Raw genomic sequence first — 21,843 nt, forward strand, 5'->3', positions numbered from 1 at the left:
GTTTGGTATATACGTGTGCACGTGGTATGTCACATAGTCCATTTGCAGTTTTGTTGGGCAGGATGGTCTGTCAAAGGTAAGTAGCAGGGTTGGGGTCCCTTGTGTTTGTCCATTCACTTTCCTGGTGAAGCGCTTTGCTCCAACAACCCCAAAGTCCTTTAGCCACTGGACCACCTCGTCCTCGCTAAGTTCTTCTAAGTCATATGCACGAATAGTGCCCCGTGATGTGTTCAGCCTTTCATCTTTCAATACTTCACAGTCCTCATTTGCAAATTTCCTAACTTTCAGAAACTTTTCAGTTTGGAGAGCATGTTTCGTTTTGACGAGCAAAGATCCATCAGTCAAAAAACTAGCCTTTTCCAACTTGTCAACATCCCCCAGGACACCTCTAACACCTAACTGCACCCATGGCCAGCCTCTGGATTTAAGTGTTTTCCCCGAGAGGAGTTTGATTTTGAGGTACGACCCGGAGTTTTCATTGTTTCCTTGATCGAAAAAAGATTCATCAGCCCTCACCCGTTTACCGGGCCTTCCCGGCTTCATTTTACATACCGTTGTGCACTGGGATTTTATAAATGATGAACGAATTGAAATTAAACAAAACTGAAACCAAAAACTTAAAGATCCAAGATGTCTTCCACCGCCACGTCACCACTAGAAAGTCAATCAGCTGTTCTTGCCACGTCCTCCCCGCAAGAAATCTGAAGCAAGAGTGTCGTCCGAACGAATGTTGTCTGAAGTTACACATTTGTCTTTTCTGCGCAGCATTTGTGTTTGCCATTTACCGCACCAAATGTTCGCCAGCGGTGGTGACTTTTCCTTACCTGCTCACGAAACGTCACACACGACATGACGTCACCCGAAGACGTCATCAAAAAGTCCAGCTCTTAGGCGTGTCCGGTTTGTTTGTTTCGCACAAGCTTCATGAAGGTCCCGTATGTTGGCAGACAGCTGACTTTAGTACGGTAAACCTCTTTCTCTAAAATATTTGACTAAATTGCGGCCACCAATTTATTGCTTGCAATTCTCACGCAATGCATGACCAAACGAGAGAGCACATGAATCCTTTTTGCTTCAAATTCTGAGAAATTCAATCGAAAAATGGAAACGTGGTACACAAAAATGTGTATTCTCTGTTGCTCATCAACAACATCCCGAAGACAGGCCCAACATCCCATGATGGGCTTTGCTGGGGCGCAAATGCTGCAATATTTTTTTTTTACATTTCACGACTACTGGATATCTCTCTTGTAATCATGCATTTTATGCACTGTGGCATAATATTCCCCATTTTTTAAAACACTGGCTTCAGAGTCAGCTAAGGCTTTTTACAGCGTCAGCCGTCACCACACCATTGACGACAATGCAGTCCCTAGATGTCGCTAGTAGTAGTACGCCTGAATGTATGCTGTTCCGCATGGCTCAAGGCTATATAATATAGCGTTGCAGTTGCAGGCTCATAGAGATAGTTCCTAGGGCCTAGGCTATGTGTGAGTAATTTGAATCTGCTATTTTCATTTATAGATTTATATAAAAGCATTGGTGGACGTCAATATAATGCATCACCAGGTGATCAGAATAGCTGCAACAAAAACTACACTTCGTCGAATGATGACCGTTCCGTCGTTTCCACCCTAAGGACATTCAATTAATCCTCTTCCTCTACGCTTCATTCAACCCCCTGATCAGGGCTGGACAGCAACTTTATCCACTGCAGGAATGCCCGTGAGAGCGCGCCCGTAGCCGGGTGCGGTGAGTGTTTGGGAAGCGGGTCGGCCAGTGTTCTCTGGACAGGCTCAGCCCCGGCGACTCAACGGGGTGCTTGCCCAGAGCAATGTCTCCCCCTAATTCCTATCATCCTTCCGGCCCTGAAATGGTCTCGTCAAGATCGAAAGGACCTAACAAAAAAAAAAAACAATCATCCAATCAATATCATCCGACCGGTTCTCATCAGTGCAGGGCCACCCAAGCGCAAAAGCTCATCAACTGGAAACACGTCGTTACTGTATTGTATCATAAATATACACATGGGTTATTTTGTCAGCACATACAGATCATGCTCGCACATTAAAATAAATACAGGTAATCCGATTAGCCATCTCGCCGCTGTGTGCTAACGTGACACCTCAGCTGCTAAAACGGACACGATTTGACGCAGCAATGTCTGTCATAGTGTCACGCGGTGTGGTGCACTTCCATTTCGATGCACACATCAACACGCCGGGTAAGCGCTGAACCGCTATCAGCGGCTACTTTTGGGGACGCTCTGTCCATCAGTTTGTGACATGATTCCACGGTGACGATTTTGAAGGGTCACCGTTCTGAGGAACACACGTCTGGAGCGCCAAAACATTCAGCGCGCTGTGACCTACTCCGAGATCAACCCTGCTCGGGTCGGATCGGTGCTGGTAGACACGATGAACACTAAACACGCGGCGGGAATATCGAGCCGACACCGAGCCCTATCACGAGCACAACACGGTCGGCAGCGGCCTCCAGCAACAAACGGCCCGCACGTCACGACCACAAGGCGCGGCGTCATCAAATCGCGCGCATACGCTGAGCCCGGACATGTCACAGCAAGCACGTACAGAAACCATGTCCACTCAGTATGTCCCACAATAACCACGTTGAGCCCCTCCTTTCACCGACCCCAAAAACCGCAAGTCTAGGCGCTGCGGAGCTCAATCACAAGCTCGCCGCCTGGTGGCGCCGTCCAAAGGTAGCAGATGACAATCCGTCCCTCAGGTGGCAGCACTGCCGAGCTGACGGCGCGGTTGTACTCGCGGGGTTGACTAGCGGCCCGTTGCCCCCGTGCGACCGGTTCAGTCCCGACTGCTGAGCTCCTCCAGGGGTCGCACCGTGCCCTCTCGGTGCACCTGCACCACGGCCTCGCACACAAACTCAAACTGACTCTGAAACAGACACGGGGAGAACACGGTCAGATTGCGTCGGTCTCAGTTGTGATTTTATCTATCCAACACGTCAAAAGATGCCAATGGTAGAGGCTAGAGATAATATAATAGGCTCACGCAAAAGCAACTGCCTCGCAATATTTCGGTAGATTTATTAGCACTGAATAATTGCTTCGAATCAGCCCGTAATGAAGAGAATATACGAACGCAGGAGACGCTCCCGCCCGCCGCCCCCACCCTCCCGTTTCACCCTCCCGTTCCCGCTACTCACAGTGGTCTGAATCATCATGGCGCGCTGCCGCCGCATGGTGCGCACCAGCTCCAGCGGATAGACGGGCTGGTTGGCCTCGATCAGGCACATGGCTGTCTCCATCAGTATGAGCACGCCCGTCCGGCCGATACCGGCCGAGCAGTGGACCACGGTCGGCTCGACCAGGCCGGCGCGCGCCGAGCGCACCCGCTGCACGAACTGGACAAAGTCGGCCGGCTGCTCGGGCACGCCGTGGTCCGGCCACGAGACGTACTGCATGTGAGAGATGTGACGCTCCTCGCCCGTCTGTGGGGAGAGGGAGGTGGGAGGTTAGGGGAGAGCAGTGGAGGTGATCAGCGAGAGCTAAAGAGGACAAAATGAATAGAGTGGTCAGAAATTAAACTCTTGGCATAAAAAGACGGCCTTTTAGATCTGGTCGAGTCACATTTGGTAGGGAATAGACGACGACAGGCAGAATAAGCTAGCATTCTGGCATGAAACCCTAATAGTACTTAAAGTTTTACCGTAATACGAACACTTCTTAGCTCAAAAACACAAGTGGTACACACCTCCTGGGAGATGATGGTGATCTCTCGGAAGGCGAAGTTCTCCGTGACCTCCTCTGATGCGGTGGTGACCTCAAAGTCGCCGAACAGCATGCTCTGACCCTCGTCGGGCCAGTACTGGTGACACTTGACGCGGCCCTGTTCCACCAGGGTGGTGAGCATCACCACCAGGGGGCACTTCTGCTCCCAGATCATCGCCCAAAAGTCGTCCGTGGTGTGATGCAGCGGACCTGTGGACAAAAAGGGAGTAGAACGTCAGACAAAAGGCAGAGCGATGATGCATTGTGAGCTAGACAAGCAGTGAAGTAAGCACACAAGAGTATAAGCCGTTTTCCTTGTGGAGCTACCCAAATGGGTCTAACACAGATGGCGCAGGCTATAGGACCTGGCACTGGAGTCACCAGAGAGGGCGCTTCGGCTCGTATTTTGCATATCCCGACACAATGACAACAGGAAGTACGCCGATCACCTTCCACCTCCTGACATTGCCGCAATTCCTTCCGGCTGACCCGTAAGTCACCTACGTAAGCATGACGTCAAATATGGATAATGTGACGTCAAATTTTAGCATGACTAGCAGGAAGTATGGTGTATCACAGCCGGCTCTCTGTCGCTATACGATCGCTCGACGAAGCGACTCGCTGCCTGGCTTTCCAAGTAGAGCTAGCTCATCTGCATTTACATCATGTCTGACCAAAACCGGTCCCGGATGGTCGCCGGTAGCCGACCTCGCGCTCCCGTCCCTGTGCACACTGTGCACGGATCGCGCATAGATCGTGCGCCGTCGTGTACGGGCCGTGTGCACGGCGCCCCGTGCACGCCGCGATGGCCGGCGCGGCGGACCCTGTGAACTGGCGAATCCACTGCGCAGTCCCAACTGGTTCCTCCGTAAAGATCTGCATCGGTAATGCTATCGCCGATGGACTAAGTCGTGTAGCTCGCTGTCGGCCCGGCCATGGCGCCGCCCATCCATTCGTCAGAAGTTGAATGTGTTTTATTGCTCGAAGACGATGATTTATGCCCACCGGAACTGGCGCGAATGGAGCCGGAGTCGGACTCACGAGCCGCAGCCACCATCTGGCATACGAGTGTTCACCTTTCGGTGGTTGAAGCTAAGCGCTTTGACGATCGTAAAGAAACAAGCAGGAGCTGGATTGAGCATTCGTAAGAACTGCGCAATGACGGGCGTAGATTTAATGCAGCTACTGACTGACAAAAGCTCGAACACACCCACGATTACACACTAGCACTTGCCCGGTTACGTGGTCGTTCCGAGAAGTTCTGCCGGGCGCCGGCAGTCTGTTTACAACGCCTAAATACGGTCTAATAAGGTGCGCTTCGGGATATATAAAGGGCGCCAAAGAAAAGTGCGATCACGCTATCCTCATTTTTGACACAGCTATGCCGCAAGAACAAAGTAAATATATCGACACACGATATTCCGTGAGCCTTCCTAGCCCGCCTTCATTTCCCTTTCAGCCTTAGCGCCACATGTCTCACGATTGCTGTCCAAAGCCCAACTCGCTATAAGGAATTCAAACATCCGTCACTCAATCCTGTACAAACAGAGACACATACCTTGGGCGGCGATGTAGCGGTTGACGATGCCGGAGCCGGGAATCTCCATGTTCACATAGTTGGCGTTGATGTAGTCTCCCGATTCGGCAGTTGTCAGCACCACCCGACTGCAGTCGTCTGTCGAGGAGAGGGAGAAGATGTGGTCAGTCTTCCTGTCTATATTTGTTACGTGACTGCTCGATCCAACGATCACTCTCGTGTGTATAAAACGAACGGGTAAATGTCCTGTGGCGTTTCACCACAAAAAGCGAGTCTAAAACCTCAGTTTGCGAGGAGTCGATCCGTATCAACCGTGGGTAAGGCAAAAGCGCCATGGGAGCTGCGGGGAGTGGGGAGGGTGCACCACATCCTCAGGACGTTCGCCCGGGTGGGGCCGCGCCCTCGCCCTCTGCTATTTTCATCCACCGCGCCGTCTGAATCACCGTCCGCCGCGGCCCAGCGGAAACACCACTCCTGCAGGACTCAACGGTGCCGCCGACAGAATCGCGGAAAAGTGCAGACAGACAGCGGCGATCGGGCGTGTTCCAGTTGCAGCGCGTCAATCGCTGACGTGGCTGATCGACGCATGACGTCACTTCCCCCTCCGCTCCCACTTCCCCTCCGCTCCCCCGGCCGACCGGAAGTGGGCAACTGACACACGCATAGCAAACGGTCCGGATGTCATTCATTTCCGCATTGTCGGCGGCCGACAGAGCTGCTGCGCTGCGGCAGCGCCGATGAACATGTCCGTCACCCCGCCGCCCCTACCCGACCCCCTTCTACGCTCTAATTCATGCCCCCTCCCCCCTCCCCAGCCGCTTCCGCCTCAGGCGTGCGGCACGTGGCGCTGACAGGGGCCGTCACTTAGATCGTGTAGTCCAGCCGGGCCACTGGGCAGATATGGCGGAACTGACCTCACGCCACGCGTCTGTCTCGTCCAGTTCCGGCTACTTGCGAGAGGTACCGCCAAGTCCCTGGCGGATCCCCGGCCCCGCCAGACCACAGCAGACCCAGCAGGCCCCGTCGGGTCCCGCCAGGCCTCAGCTGCCCTCGTGGCTCGTGCCAGACTTCTCCAGAGCCGGGAGGTGACGAGAACCAGACTCGAGCAACAGGGCCGCGCACTGACGCCCCACCAATGGTCCAACAGGCCAGTGTTGCGCATCTGCACAGAGGTCTGGCCTCAGTTCCGAGTTGAATTATTTCCCCATGCTGTTGATGTAACTAAAAACGGCGAAAACACACAGCACTCTCCATATAAAGTGACTCGGGTAAAATTGTTTTCCTCGATTTACAACCTAAGTTGACATTCACTTGTCTCTTTTTCAAATAAAACACTTGTTTACCGACCACTCTGTTTAACGTGAATTGAGGACTGGTAAGTATAAATAAACGGTGTCGCATTGAATTTAATTGGCGAAACCGTATACGATTACGCTACCTAGCGCTAGGTAACGCAAATTGAATTTTTTCCTCTGCCGAGACTACATCTTGCAGCAGGACGTAATCAGTGATCTACAGCCCACACAAGCCGACGTACGGCCGCACCAGCCACAGAGCCACATAACTTCCTACCGCCTCAGTAATAAAACACCAGCCGCACCGCGCCGAACGACCTCTCAAGTCCACCGTGTTTCATCAGGAGCGTGCGCAGGACGTTCTACGCACCTCAGTGCGACGTCTAACTCGGTCCGCGGGGACCGGACATGTGCCGTTTCCGGCGGAACTAATCACTTGGCCGCCGGGGCCCGGTGGGCGCTGGTGACACCGGAAATGATCCACTATCCCCTGGAGATGGCCACCGCTGACGAGGCGTCATTGGCGGTGTGTGAGGCAGCGACGGTGACAAACGACAGTCGCGGCTGATGGAACAGCCGGTCGGCTTTAGAATCTTACAAGGCAGTGGGGTTGTTTTCCATTGCAAAGTGCTTGGCTTCCGGTTGACAGGGGTGAAGCATTGTTCCGAACAATAGCAGATAGCTGATTGCTTGTATGCATTTGCATGTCATGCGAAATGCTTGCAAGTAAAATGACAATTGTTGGGTTTGACCTGCATCGTAGTGAGCGAGTACCGTCCAAAATAAACTGTACGAGTATAAGCTAAATGTCGATCCTCATCAGTCATGCATTCTACTATTACTTGTGTGACCTCAGTGACACTAGTCTGACACTAGTTCATGCATTCGGTGACAACAGTGCTAGCCAAAGGAATCGTGTTGGCATTCAATTCCAGAAACGAATCAACAAATGCAAGTACGTGAAGGATAAATCTAGACATCTCTTTCAAGAGCTACTTTGGGCTGCCTTCGATCCGTACAGGTGGTTCCCAGAACCGATTGTATACTGTAAAGTCATGCTTACGACGGGGCATTCTCCACTCGCAAAATTGAATGCAAATAAATTCCTCATGAGCGGTTGGCGTCCTTCAGCATTAAAATTCACGGTCTCGCTTGTTCTCGACCATTCGACAATCGCTCACATACCTTGACGGCATGAGTGAAATAGGTATCCTTTGCACTAAGGGCTAGTGATATCGCAAGTTCGTTTTCTCTATCGAACGGTGGCCTAGTGTGCGCTAACCCAAACTCCGGTTACACCGCGGTCTCTCGGCAGTGACCTGGACTGGAATGCCGAGCTAAAATTCCGGACGGGGATTCCGGGCCGCACGCTCGGAATCCGGACGTGCGGCCGGATTCCGGCCGCACGTCCGCCGGAATCCGGCCGAATCGGCGCCGCACATTCCGGGTGTGGGCTGCGCGACGCACGCTCGATCGCAGCACGATTGAATCACAACGGCAAGGTAACGGTTCTCGCAGGCAGGACAGAGAACAGCAGCACTGCTAGTGAATGTCCCGACCGCAGGCAAGGCCATGACGACTGAGTTACCTGATGTTGACGTGTTCGCTCCAGATAGTTCTGACCGCAAAATAATACCTTAATTGAAGTAACCACATGAATCAGTGAATGACACTGGTCTTCAGCAGCATTTCATCATTCACTTTGTTTCGATGAATCATGAATGTAACAAACCGGTAACGGTATTGACATCAGGCTTATGTTTCCCACCTTCCCGCCACTCTTTCTCATCCTCCCATTCGTACTCATGTACTCATATGGTGTGTACTCACATGGTGAAATGTCCCTGTAGCGGTTCTTGGCGATGTTTGAGGGCAAACGACAATCGTCCATGGTAAGACTCAGCTCCCGCCGGGCCAGGCCGTCAAACTCCAGCTGAGCCATCCCTCGGGACAGCGCTGAAACGGACGAACGGCACAGTGTTATAGTCGGCATTACCGAGAAAAAACGGCAATTATTCGGTAATAAACATGGCAGACATGCAACGTATTGAAATTATCTATACCAGGACATCAAAGGAAGAGAAAGACTTGTACGATAACTATGATCAGAGAGACAATATCACTCCAGAAATACGGCGACGGCTGAAAAAGACGAGAGACCCACCAGTTCTTTGACAAGAAATGGCAAGAATATCCCATCGTTCACAAATATAGCAAGTAATAAGGAGGCAGCTTGTCGCCTCGTATCCGGCATCCCAGCGGGCGCTGAATGACACAGAAATCTATTCTCGGCTCACGAGCCACTAGAGGAGGTATATTTATCAATGGCAGCGAGAGAACAATTGCCGATCGCATCCGACCTCTGCGACACGAGACCCGAGACAAAGTTGTCACAAAAAGAATCGGCGGAAGCGTGGTATAGACCGCGCGGTTTGGTCGTCGGGCAGGAAACGCATAGAGGCTGGTATTGGGGTTGACGGAACGGTATATAATGTTACAGCACAGTTCAATGGGAAATGAGTAAAAATATACCTACCGGGACAGGACAACATTGCATTGGGTAGGTTCTATCTAATAGCAAGCATCAAACAGGGTTGAAAGTGAAGCTGTATTGACGGAGGCATAGATAATATGATTAATGTTACTCGTATCTATGACAGAGGTAATGCAACCTACATTACAAAAACCAGATTACAGGATTTATTTATGGATGAGCTCGTGGGTCGTACGGACCAGGATACATATATCAGCGCATACAAGCAAGAAAGGAATGCCCGGAAGGCGTGGGTTCGATGCTCACCGTGCGCCAGCTCGGCGATGGAGCGGGCCAGCGGGGTGGCATCAGCCGTCAGCGTGAGGGTGGCCGCCGTGCTGTCCGATCCCGACAGCGACAGCGGGGTGGTGTCCGGCACGAAACGCACCAGAGGCTCCTCCAGGTCGTCATGGAGCTCGCAGTTCACTGCCGGGTCATACGGATGAGGTCAGCCGGGGCTGTCGGGTTTACTTTACAGCTATAAGCTTCAGCGCGGAATGCAATGCTCTTATAGCACAGTGATGCAAGACATAAGGCGCTTTCAAGTGACCCCTTGGCGAGACGAAAGGCATGTCATGTGACATGACAGGTAGCATGACAACGTACTTCATCAGCGAGCGTTGGTGGGATTCTGGCAGAGATCCGCACGTCAACGGTAGCTGGCGAAACGTTCAGCGCAAACATTGAAACTTGAAACATTCCACCCCATGCCACTGTGTTTGTCAAGTGTCGTCGGTGGCTCTCGAAATAGCCCACGTGATTATTTCCTGACGCGTTCCGCCGCCGCAAAAATCGATGTCTTTGGCAACTGTGCTAAGTTACGCCGGAAGCGGCGGTTTATACAATAACAGGGCGCCGACTGAGGAAAGCCAGCTGGAGGGGTGGCTGGGGCCGCCGAGGCGTCGCGCGAACTCACAGTTGGGCTTGACGGTGAGCTCAAGCTCTGACTGGCGCTCGCGGCACGACTTGATGAAGCGCACCACCTCGCGGAGGGTGAAGGAGGAGACATCGACCCCGTTGATGAGCACCACCTGCAAAAGAGAGAAGGTCGGCGATGAGTCACAGGGCGTGACGACGGTGACGTGTGACGACACACTCGGGACGCACACTTGTGCCGCGTGACGCCGCGCCGCAGCAGATCGGCGTCGGCCTCGACAGGGACGGGTGACCTCGCTGAGCTGAAAAGTGGCCGTAGGGCACAGAGCCAAGACCAACAGACAGGACGCGTCTGGTGGAAACCGGTCAAAGGCCACCGTGAGATGCTCCGGTGACTTCTCGAGTAATTAGGGGATATTTTGGGATGGTTTGCGGCTTTTTGAGTCACAAGGTGACTCCTCAGGCTGGAGGTGGATCTAAAACGGCAGAGGACACGCAGTCGCCAAAAGACATGGGTATCGTTTTTGTGTTTTTACTTTTGCGTCAAGCTTGGAGCAAATGAATTGATTAGATCCCTTGCGGGGCTGCGTTTGTCAAATGTGACCTCTTGAAGTTAACCCCTAAACGGCATTTTCAGCGAGCCATGTCCAATGACTAAAACACACTGTCACCCTATCACATTACGTGACTCAGCTGGCATTCGCGGATCATCCGCCCAAAATAAATCTGCAAGTAACCCCGCCGACGTGTCTGAGGTCCCAGGACCGGCTCTGTGGACCGATTCAGGTCGAGGCTGGCCGGCAGCTGTCTCCGGCTCGGCCACGACACGGTAATGGCATGAACACCCGTCACCGCTCCGTCAACCCCTACAAATAACTGTCACCTGAAGGTGGCCTTTGGCACCGGCTCAAATCGCCCCAGGTTATTGGGTCAGGACACAGAGTCTGAGACTGCCTAGCAACCGCCTAGCAACGGACTTATACCGCGAAACAAACGGACTCCAGCGAAACAAAACTGCCGCGGTTCGGGATAAAAGGTGAGCAACATCCCGGTCACTGACAGTCTCAGTGGCGGCTAAAAAACGATCTAATGCGCGCTTCATTTATCTTCTGGGAGCTTACAGGGATCTCCGACCCAACGGCACGTCTAATGGAGCGAACAGTGATCCGGGACCTGTCTCTGTCAGCGCTACAGTGACACACCTGCACCGAGCAGATCTCTGCCCGTCCATCGGCTAGGATTAGCTTTTCTCCCATGCTATTTTTCACCACAGCATTATAACGCACAGGTCGGACATGTGACTTCAACAATGATCACGCGTTACCATGTAGCTTCGACATGGCAAGTAACGAGTGATCACTGCGCCGTTTGCGGCCGATATGGGCGCCGCAGCGGCCTGCGGGGAACGCCGGGGCCGTTTGCAGTGTCCGGACACGTCATATCGGCGCAGCTGAGCGGAAACACTGTACCGACCGACCCACATGTGCAGGCGGGGCCGCGGGAGGGGGCCGCCGCCGCTTCATTACCCTGCACAGCTGTGGTGGGTGCCGACCGGAAGGGGTGTCCCCCTGACCGGAAGCGCTGTCCCCTGACCGGAAGTGTCCGTGTCGCCGGATGGGCCGGGGAGTGGGCGGGTCAGCTGCCAGCGGTCTGACAGAGCTGTCCCTCTCCCCGTTCCGCCCATCAACGGTCAGTCAGCCGCCCGGCCCACGACTGGCGCAGGTGTGACATTTCTTATTTCAAAAGTGAGTGGTACGCGGGCGTCTATGCCGGATGGGATCCGTTGGCGTACAACCCGCAGACTACACAAGGACATCGGTCGGCCTGGAGCCCGCTCGCTGTCCTTTGCGGCCACGCAAAGGGCAAACATGATGTTTACAACTATTTCTAGGAACCGTACCGCCCGTATGATGTGGCGGCCTTATAAGCGGAAGAGGCGAGGCTACATGCACGGCGCGTTTATCAGGGCCAGTTTACATGATAATTAGCGCAAACCTACATCACCGCCGCCTTATCTGGATACCAGCACGGTATGTCTCCCTGGAGATAGGCACACCGCCCGACCCTCGGCCGCCCTGGTCAAGGATACTATCGCTCATGGTTTCAGACTTCACAGACCACAGAAATTTCATCAGTAACCAGAGATAGCTACACACGTTATGGGGTTCCCAGACGCATGCAGGAAGCGATGGAGTCGGATGGCTAGTCTATAAACCCTGCGGCGATATTGTTGGCCCTGCAGAGCTCTGTCCTCGGACAACAAAACATATGGTATGATCACGTGTTATCGCGTATGACCACACCAGCGCGTGTTCGAAGATCACAGGCGGGTTCGAAGAGGTCATAAGGTCACAGAGGTCAGGTCAGGCCAGGTGACGACACAAGGCGCGGCTTGTGGTGGGCGAGGTTGACCTTTGACCCTACTTCCTGTGGCTGGAGGCCGCGAGGCGCGGTGTGGACTTATTTCATAACGCTGAATCGACGCATTCACACGGCTAATAAGAATTAAAACCACAGAATTTGATAGATTTTTTAATGATGCCCACTAATTGGTTGCATGGGCAATGGCATGTCGATTAAGCTGTTTAAATAGGAACAAAAACGTATTGAAATGAAAACGATGCGACCGTGTTTATAGTCGCATCAACACTGACATGGACGCATTAGTGCCGCCAGCCCGTCTTCTTCTAACACGAATTAGTTGCACAACAGGACGACTGTGCAATGCGAGGACGAGACCGCAATGAGAAGCAGGCCACACTTCGCGACGATAATAGCGATTACGATAACGATCCTAGAGCGATAACGTTTGAGTTATCACCGGCTCATCCGTCACGCAAAATATGCCATGCGAAACGTACCGCAGCGGCGGACGATCGTATTGTATGATCCGCACCAAAACGCATATCGCAGATTTTCATCGCCCCACCTGTTATCATGTCTGCCTGGACGGTGACAACTGACCGAGTTGTTTTCCGAAGCAGCCCCGGAACACACCGTTTGAATGGAGAGCCGCCGACCCACAGTGATGCAAATGGGGTTCACGAGTGGCCATAAATACCCAAAAGTCAAGTTTACCAAATCGAGTTAATTGCGATATGGCCGAGTAGACAAATGTTTGGGGCATCTGAAATCTTATGGTTTTCATGTTTTTGTCAAAACCGGCCTCGTGTATAATCGTCAGAAGTCGTGACATTTTCTAGGTCGTAAAATGACGGTCAGACACTCGCAAGTTCAAACGCCGCTGGTTTGCGTTAATTTCGTACAAATTGAAAACAATATGCATGGGAATGATCCCCAAAGCCTTCTGCTTCTTATGCTGGGTCACAAAAAGCCGTAGCTCATTCGCTTTGGTGGTAATCTGACTATTTATCATCATGCTGCAATCGCAGTTTTTTACTAAGAAAAAAATGCTTTCGTTTCACCTACAGCACTTAACACAGTTTGTGCCCGTTAGTCCACCATACCATAGCCTTCCCTAATCATTTCTAAGTCACATCGTGAAAGAATTAAGGCGCTAGCACAGGGCTGACCGGCGCTACAGAGGTTTTTGTCCAGGCGGTCGGGTGCCGCAGTGGGCGCGCAGTTGGGCGGGTGGGTGCCGCCGCGCGGCGTCCGGGCGGCGCGGCGGCGCGGCCGCCCGGGCCGCCCGCTGCGCCGCAGCACCCGACCGTGCCGGACGAAAACTTCTGTTGCGCCGGTCAGCCCTGTGCTAGCGCCTTAATTCTTTCACGATGCGACTCAGAAATGATTAGGGAATGCTATGATATGGTGCACTAGCGGGCACACACTGTGTGAAGTGCTGTAGGTTAATTGAAAGCAAATATTTTTGGTAAAAAACTGCGGTTGCAACATGATTACAAATAGTTAGCTCACCGCCATACCAAAATAGATATGGCTTTGTATGACGTGGCATTAGAAGCAGCAGGTTTCGGGGATCATTTTCATGTATAATTTTTGCAGTTTGTATGACATGAACGCAAGCTAGCGGCACTTGAATTTCAAGTACCTGACAGTCATTTTACGACATCGAAAATGTCTAGACTTCTGACAATCCTACACGAGGCCGGTTTTGACAAAAACATTAAAATCATACTTTTTCAGACACCACAAACATTTGCCTGACTGACCATATTACAATTTATTCGATTAAGTGAACTTGAATTTTGGGCCTTTTTGGCAACTTAGCGGCCCCCCGGCTAAGAGGCGTTGGGCGAGGGCAGACAGATGCCGGAGAGAGCGAGGGAGAGGGAGGGAGGGTGGGAGGGAGAGAGATAAGCGGAGCGGGCGGGCTGGGGCGGGAGGCACGAGGGGAGCGCGGGATATAGGACAGTCAGAGACGAGCCAGCGAAGGGGACGGACCATCGGTCATGGTCTCAACAATTTTTTGGCTTCTCTCGTTGTGTGACACTCGGAGTGACAGAGAGGCTATGAATAGTGACGGCGAAAGAGGGAGTGGTGGCATGGTACTCAGAAGGGCGGTGCCTTGCGATTCAGCGCAGCGCAGGAGCTGGGAGGCAGAGAACCAACCGCCTGTGACGACTCATGACGCGAGGTTTGTCAGTAGATGCCACTGACTACAGGTAAGCGAAGGGCCGAGTTCGCTGTTGTGTAACTGGCCGGGTGCCGCGACAGCTTGATGGGCGCAGTAACCTGCGCTCTCGAGAGCAGGGATGCTTTTGTGGGCAGACCGCGAAGGCGCCACTTTCCAGCTCTTGGGAGCTTATGGTCATGGCTGTCAGCTGTCGATGTATAATCAGCGTGTAGACAGAATTCGCGCGACTTGCGTTATTGCGGAGTCACGCGCTGTCTAATCTGGATGGTGTTGTCCGACATCTCGTGCTACAAATCGAATAGGCTGGCAATATCGGCTTGGGAGAGACGGTCGTGGACGTTTTTTTTTTTTTTCGTTGCTTCGTCAAGAGCTTTTGGACGCTTGAAGCGCGCCACCGCGGCAGCTGTGGTCGTGGGAGCGCTCCGTGAGGACCCAGACTGTGGGTTAGCGCTTGCCTTCTGTTCTGTTCTTGTCTCCTGTTGTCACAGTTCGGTGACTGGTTGCCAGCGCGACTGCCGACTGCGGCGGGGGAGCGGGACGGGGTCAGACGTCCCTGTGCATATGGAGTGTGGCAGCGGCTGAGGGGCCTGCTGGTTGGTCTTTGAAGCCTTTGGGGGCTGGTGGGTGCGGTGCGGTACCCTTGGGGGCGAACGCGGTCAGTGACTTGGTGACCTCGGGTGACATTTTCAGGGCTGATATCAGGTTGGCCCGTGACCACCTGCACCCTGGTATCGCTGCGCGCTGCAACGGTGCAGCGGCGCTTAACCCCTGCGCTCCGGCTGAGCGAGCGGAGCCGGGTGGGTGACGTCATCGAAGCACGCCGCACGCAGCCAGATCTAGGCGCCGGGCCAGGGCCCTGTTTACGGCCGCTGCCAGCGTGCGCTATCACACGTGCTAATTGGGTTTCCATGACATCCGTACATCCGTATCTCCAACCCTGCCAAAATGTCGTCACATGTGTGACTTCAGCTCGCAAAATGCGATAGCAGCGTGGTAGCAGCATCGAGTGAAATGCCGCTCAAAAACGGGAATGGCCCTCCCTTTGTCCGCGCGGTCCACGGGCCCGCCGGCGCCGCGGCGCGGCGGACCGGGCAGCGGAGACCCAATAAAGTAAACAGCCCGGCCTTATCGGTCACGGTGTCGTATGGCGGCGCCCGGCCGCATGGCTCACAGCTGGGGCATGGGTGACTGTCCGCTGGAGTCATGGGACGGGCAGTGGGACAGGGCCAAGGAGAAAGGAACATGGTGTTTGAGGGAGAGTCGAGGGGGCAGTGACCCTTCCGGAACGGGGTGATCGTGGTGGTCCCAGATGATGTCTTATTGAGTTTTTACAGACCTAAAGCGCGCGCAGCGGCGCGCCGTCGGTTCGCAGGCACACCACGGATACCTATCGGCTGTCGCTGTTCCGGACCACGCGGGCTCTGACGTGCCCGCGTCTTTGCGTGGCTTGACCGCCTTTGCCGGGCGAGGAGCAGCCGCGTGAGCGGTCGAGGGTCAGTTTGACCGAGTGGTGCGGGTCGCTGGTTGTTGGCGAATGCAATGCGACGCCGCGGACCGATTAGTGGTGTCATCTGAGATTGGACCTTCGGAATTCCGTTTTGTCTAATGTTCATTTCGGGAGATGGTTGAACGAAGGTTACACTGGCTTGGACAGCTTGAACAATCACTTGCTCGGGGGACGAGAAACGCTATTTCTTCTATCCCTGCTTCCTGGTTGATAAGAACGAGCTTAGACAAGCTTCGGCAGGGTGCGCTGAAGGAGCAGAGCGCCGGTGGCGACCGGGCAAGCGCCGCGGGATGACCGGGGGGGGGGGGGAGGGTGGCAGACCGCTACGGGCGCCACTATCGCGGGTCTGACGGACGGCCGTGGGAGCTCTTGGGAGTTTCCTGCCCTTGAAGGCGACAGTAGCTGTCCTAGCTCTCGAGCTTATTGCCCTTGGGGGCGAGCTTGCTGCCCCTTGGGGGCGAAGGTAGCTGTTACAGCCCTTGGGAGTTAATTGTCTTTGGGGCGACGATGGCTGTACAAGCTCTTGAGGAGCTTATTGCCCTTGGGGGCGACTGAGGCTGCACGGGCTCTTGGGAGCTTATTGCCCGTGGGGGCGACGATGGCTGTACAAGCTCTTGGGGAGCTTATTGCCCTTGGGGGCGACTGTGGCTGCACGGGCTCTTGGGAGCTTTGCCCTTGGGGGCGACGATGGTTGTACGAGCTCTTGGGAGCTTATTGCCCTTGGGGGCGACGACGGCCGTACAAGCTCCTGGGAGCTTATTGTCCGTGGGGGCGACTGAGGCTGTACGAGCTCTCGGGAGCTTTGCTCGTGGGGGCGACTGAGGCTGCACGGGCTCTTGGGAGCTTTGCCCTGGGGGCGACGATGGTTGTACGAGCTCTTGGGAGCTTCTTCCTCTTGGGGGCGAGCTTGCTGCCCTTGGGAGCGACGGTAGCCGTACGAGCTCTTGGGAGCTTATTGCCCTTGGGGGCGACGATGGCTGTACAAGCTCTTGGGAGCTTATTGCCCTTGGGGGCGACTTGGGAGCTTATTGCCCTTGGGGGCGACTTGGGAGCTTATTGCTCTTGGGGCGAGCTTGCTGCCCTTGGGGGCGACGGTAGCCGTCCGAGCTCTTGGGAGCTTATTGCCCTTGGGGGCGACGATGGCGTACAAGCTCCTGGGAGCTTATTGCCTTTGGGGGCGACTGAGGCTGTACAAGCTCTTGGGAGCTTTGCCCTTGAGGCGACGATGGTTGTACAAGCTCTTGGGAGCTTATTGCCCTTGGGGGGACGGTAACCGTACAAGCCTTTGGGTGCTTAATGCCCTTGGGGGCGACGAGCTTGCTGCCCTGGGGGGCGACGGTAGCCGTACGAGCTCTTGGGAGCTTATTGCCCTTGGGGGCGACGATGGCTGTACAAGCTCTTGGGAGCTTGTTGCCCTTGGGGGCGACTGAGGCTACACAAGCTCTTGGGAGCTTTGCCCTTGGGGGCGACGATGGTTGTACAAGCTCTTGGGAGCTTATTGCCCTTGGGGGCGACGGTAACCGTACAAGCCTTCGGGTGCTTATTGCCCTTGGGGGCGACGATGGCTGTACGAGCTCTTGGGAGCTTATTTTTCCTTGGAGGCGGGCTTTCTGCCCTTGAGGCGACAGTAGCTGTACGAGCTCTTGGGAGCTTATTGCCCTTGGGGTGACGATGGCTGCACGAGCGCTTGGGAGCTCATCGCCCCTGGGGGCGAGCTTGCTGCCCCTGGGGTGACGGTAGCTCTTGGAAGGTTCTTGCCCTTGGGGGCGACGTTGGCTGTACGGGCTGTTAGGAGCTTTTTGCTCTTAGGGGCGAGCTTGCTGCCCTCGAAGGCGACAGTAGCCGTATGAGCTCTTAGGAGCTCACTGCCCTTGGGGGCGACGATGGATGACTGTATGAGCTCTTGGAAGCTTATTGCCCTTGGGGGCGAGCTTGATGCCTGCCCTCGAAGGCTTCAGCACACGTCCGAGCTCTTGAAGCTTGCCTTTGAGGGCGACGACGGCCGTTCGAGCTCTTGGGAGCTTATTGCCCTGGGAGCGAGCTTGCTGCGCTTGGGGGCGACGGTCGCTGTACGAGCTCATGTGAGCTTTGCCCTTGGGGTGACGATGGCCGCGCAAGCTTTTGGGAACTTTGGCCTTGGGGCGACGATGGCTGTACGAGCTCTTGGGAGCTTATTGCCCTTGGGGGAGAGCTTTCTGCCCTTGGGGGCGACGGTGGCTGTACGTGTTCTTGGTAGCTTAGCGCTTGCTGCCCTTGGGGGTGACGGTAGCCCTATTGCCCTTGGGGGCGACTGAGGCGGTACGAGCTCTTGGGAGCTTATTGCACCTAGTGGCGACGACGGCTGTATGAGCTCTTGGGAGCTTATTGCCCTTGGGGCGACGGTAGCTGCACGAGCTTTTGGGAGCTTATTGCCCTTGGGGCGACCGAAGCTGTACGAGCTCTTGGGAGCTTTGCCTGTGGGACCGACGGCAGCCCTACGAGCTTGGAAGCTTATTGCCCTTAGGCGCAGCTACTGGGTGCGGCACTGTCGGGAGCCCCCTGGCGCTCGCCGGACGCCGCCGCGCTTGACCCTCAAGGAGCGACACCCAAGGCCGTACTTGGTAGCCGGGAGCGGCCCGGTTCTCTTCCCAGATCTGTGTGCTTTTCGCCTTGGGCGGGAGTAAGAGGTCCGGTTATCTTACCCGATGTTTGCTGTTCGCCCTGTTCTCTCTGCCCGCCGCGTGTCCGCGCCCGCTGCGCCGCAACCGCCCGGCGCGGGGAGGGGCACGCGATATGGGCCAAAGGTCCACCGCGCGGCCAACGCGCGGGTCCCGATCTAATTACTGGATTGGAGGATGCGCCGCGGGGCGGCGTCCACCCAGCTGCGCGCCCCCCATCCCTGGTGGGGGAGGGGGGGGGGGCGCGGTGACAGGGCGGGCGCTTGGCCGGCTCGAGTGGCGCGGCGGCACACACAGGGGCGCTCGCCACCCCCCTCCCTCGTCACTCGCAGGGGGGGGGGTAGGCGCGAACGGCTCGGCCATCTGCGGGCAGTGTGCGACGGTTCGCACGTGTCGCGGCGGTGCGGGGACCGGCACTGGATCGACGAGGAGGGCGTAACGCGCTGCCTTTTTCGGCGGGCTGCGTGCCAGCAATTCTTTCGTTTCACAACCGGGCCGCGGGCCGCGGCGGGTGTGAGCTCCGGATGTGTGGACGCGCCAGAGCGACCCGTCCGACTATCTGTATCTGCCGGCGACCTATACGGTCATCTGACCGGTGCGGGCGTTGGGGCTGTGCAAGCTCTGGAGAGCTTATTGCCCTTGGGGGCAGACCGCGTGGGTGCTACTGTCGGGAGCCTGGGGGAGAATGACGGGGGCTTTCGAGCTCTTGGAAGATCATAGTTGACGGTGCGAGGGCAGGCTGCATGTGCGCTACTGTCCAGAGCTCTTGGGAGCATGACGGGTGGCCGTGCGAGCTCTTGGGAGATCATAGTTGGCGGTGCGAGCTCTTGGGAGCTTATAGCCCTTGGGGGCACACCGTTAGTGACTCTACTGTCGAGAGCTCTGGGGGCATGTCAGGTGGCTGTGCGAGCTTTGGGTGCTCTTGCCCTGGGACATACCGTTTTGGGCGCTGAAGTTGAGAGCTCCTGGGAGCCTGACGAAGGGAGCTGCGCGAGCTATTGGGTACTACTGCCCTTGGTGCAGACCGCCAAGGCCACTGTTGTCGAGAGTTCTTGGGAGCCTGACCGGTGGCCGGGCGAGCTATTTGGAGCTTCTTGCCCTGGGGGCTAGCAGCTACGATAGTTTTCTGTCGCGACCTCCAGGAAGCATGACGGGTTACTGTGCGAGCTCTCGGGAGCTCATTGCCCTTGGGGGCAGACCGCTATGGGTGCTACTGTAGAGAGCTATTGGGAGCCCGAAGGATGGCTGCGCGAGCTCGCGAGAGCTTCTTGCCCTTGGGGGCAGACCGCTATGGGTGCCAATGTCTAGAGCTCGTTGGAGCCGGACGGGTGGCTGCGCAAACTCTTCAGAGCTATTGCTCTTGGGGGCAGACCGCATAGGCGCTACTGTTGGAAGCTTTAGGAGCACAAGCGACTGCTCGAGCCGGCGGGAGCCTATTGTCCTTGGGAGCAGACGGATACGGGTGTTACTGTCGCGAGCTCTTGGGAGCCGACGGATGGCCGTGCGAGCTCTTGGGAGCTTATTGCCCTCGGGGGAAGCCTCTATGGGGTTCGTGTCGAGAGCTCCTGGGAGCTTACAGTTGGCTGTGCGAGCTCTTAGGAGCCTCTTGCCGTTGGGGGCAGACCGCTAAGAGTGTTCACAGCGGGAGCTCTATTGAGCATGACGGGTAACCGTGCGAGCTCTCGGGAGCTTATTGCTCTAAGGTTGCTGACGAGAGCTCTTGGGAGCTTACAGTTGGCTATGCGAGCTCCGAGCTCTTGAGAGCATCTTGCCCTGGGGGCAGACCGCTACGTATGTTTCATGCCACGAGCTCTAGGGAGCGCAAGAGAGCATCACGGATGGCTGCGATTTGCGAGAGCTCTTAGGAGCTTAAAGTTGGTTTACTCAGCCAACAGAGTGTCTAGATCACGGAGGCGTCAGGCATGAGCCCAATGGCAACTTAGCGGCCCCCCGGCTAAGAGGCGTTGGGCGAGGGCAGACAGATGCCGGAGAGAGCGAGGGAGAGGGAGGGAGGGTGGGAGGGAGAGAGATAAGCGGAGCGGGCGGGCTGGGGCGGGAGGCACGAGGGGAGCGCGGGATATAGGACAGTCAGAGACGAGCCAGCGAAGGGGACGGACCATCGGTCATGGTCTCAACATTTTTTTTTTTTGTTCTTCTTTGTTTTTTTTTCCCTGTCGTGACCCCACTGTGGCGGGTCGTTCCAGGAGCAGGAACTGCCACCAGTGGGCGATCGGCCTTTACTCAGCCAACAGAGTGTCTAGATCACGGAGGCGTCAGGCATGAGCCCAATCGTATTTATGGCCACTCGTGAACCCCATTTGCATCACTGTGCGACCGGGCGATGGAGATTCCAGGGCCGATTGGACGCTAACACACCCGCCTATAGTAGTGGCCGCTGTTCGGCAGGACTGTCCACAAGCGGAACAATCACCGAGACTGAGTGGGGTTCTCAGCAGATGAGGAAAGTACCATACCGGCAGCTCGTAAACAACCTTAGGGGTGGACGCAGCATTATATAGGAAGTGGATTGCTATTGGACATAAAGAAGCATCAAGGTTAAAAGTTTATTTATTTGAGAAATGGATAAGGAAGCGACTGATATCACTTCTAAGAATTTAGCAATGTAAACAATCTTGTGTTTTCCACTAAAGGTCACAACGACCTTTCATCTTCATCCAGAGCAGCTCTAGGTAATCAGACCGGACCACCCCGGTTGGCCGGAACTGTCTCCGCTCAGACTGGTTACCCGATCAGAGCTCGATCCGGGGATTTATCTCGTGTAAACTGTTTCCGGTCGACCATCTGGGCCTGTTGAGTATTCAGCGTCTCTGCCCGGCGCGCAGGTGCGACCTGCTTTGGGCAGCGCCAGCGGGACCTCTCCCCGGCCGCACCTCAGAGGTCTGGGCCCGGGCCGCTCCTCAGCTATACGGACCGCCTCGCTCCCGGGGCGCATCCCAGATCACATCCTGGTTATCATCGGTCCAGACGAGCCGTCTCCTTCAGCGCCGCGCACAATGACGATAACATCATCACACCTGGATCCAGTCCCAACAGGTGTCGAAACTTGATTAGGTATATCTGCGTGGTATTTTATGTAAACGTGTAAACCTATTTTTAATGTTGAACGATAAC

General features: G+C 55.3%; 1 protein-coding gene across 3 annotated transcripts in view; it reads right to left on the reverse strand.

The window, feature by feature from the left end:
• Nucleotides 1-1,984: 1,984 nt before the first annotated feature.
• Nucleotides 1,985-21,843, reverse strand: part of LOC122366371 (tyrosine-protein phosphatase non-receptor type 4-like) — a 73,508-nt gene continuing 53,649 nt past the window's right edge. For all 3 annotated transcript variants that reach the window (XM_043338558.1, XM_043338559.1, XM_043338560.1), the window contains 7 exons: nt 10,033-10,147; nt 9,384-9,542; nt 8,414-8,539; nt 5,310-5,426; nt 3,735-3,961; nt 3,187-3,471; nt 1,985-2,915 (listed from right to left, as the gene is read on the reverse strand). In XM_043338558.1, the coding sequence (XP_043194493.1) occupies nt 2,826-2,915; nt 3,187-3,471; nt 3,735-3,961; nt 5,310-5,426; nt 8,414-8,539; nt 9,384-9,542; nt 10,033-10,147 (1,119 nt within the window). In that variant the 3' untranslated portion in view covers nt 1,985-2,825. The remainder of the gene's footprint in view (nt 2,916-3,186; nt 3,472-3,734; nt 3,962-5,309; nt 5,427-8,413; nt 8,540-9,383; nt 9,543-10,032; nt 10,148-21,843) is intronic.

The sequence above is a fragment of the Amphibalanus amphitrite genome, unplaced genomic scaffold, assembly GCF_019059575.1.
Source record: "Amphibalanus amphitrite isolate SeventyFive unplaced genomic scaffold, NRLGWU_Aamphi_draft 000801F_arrow, whole genome shotgun sequence".
Lineage (NCBI taxonomy): Eukaryota > Metazoa > Arthropoda > Thecostraca > Balanomorpha > Balanidae > Amphibalanus > Amphibalanus amphitrite.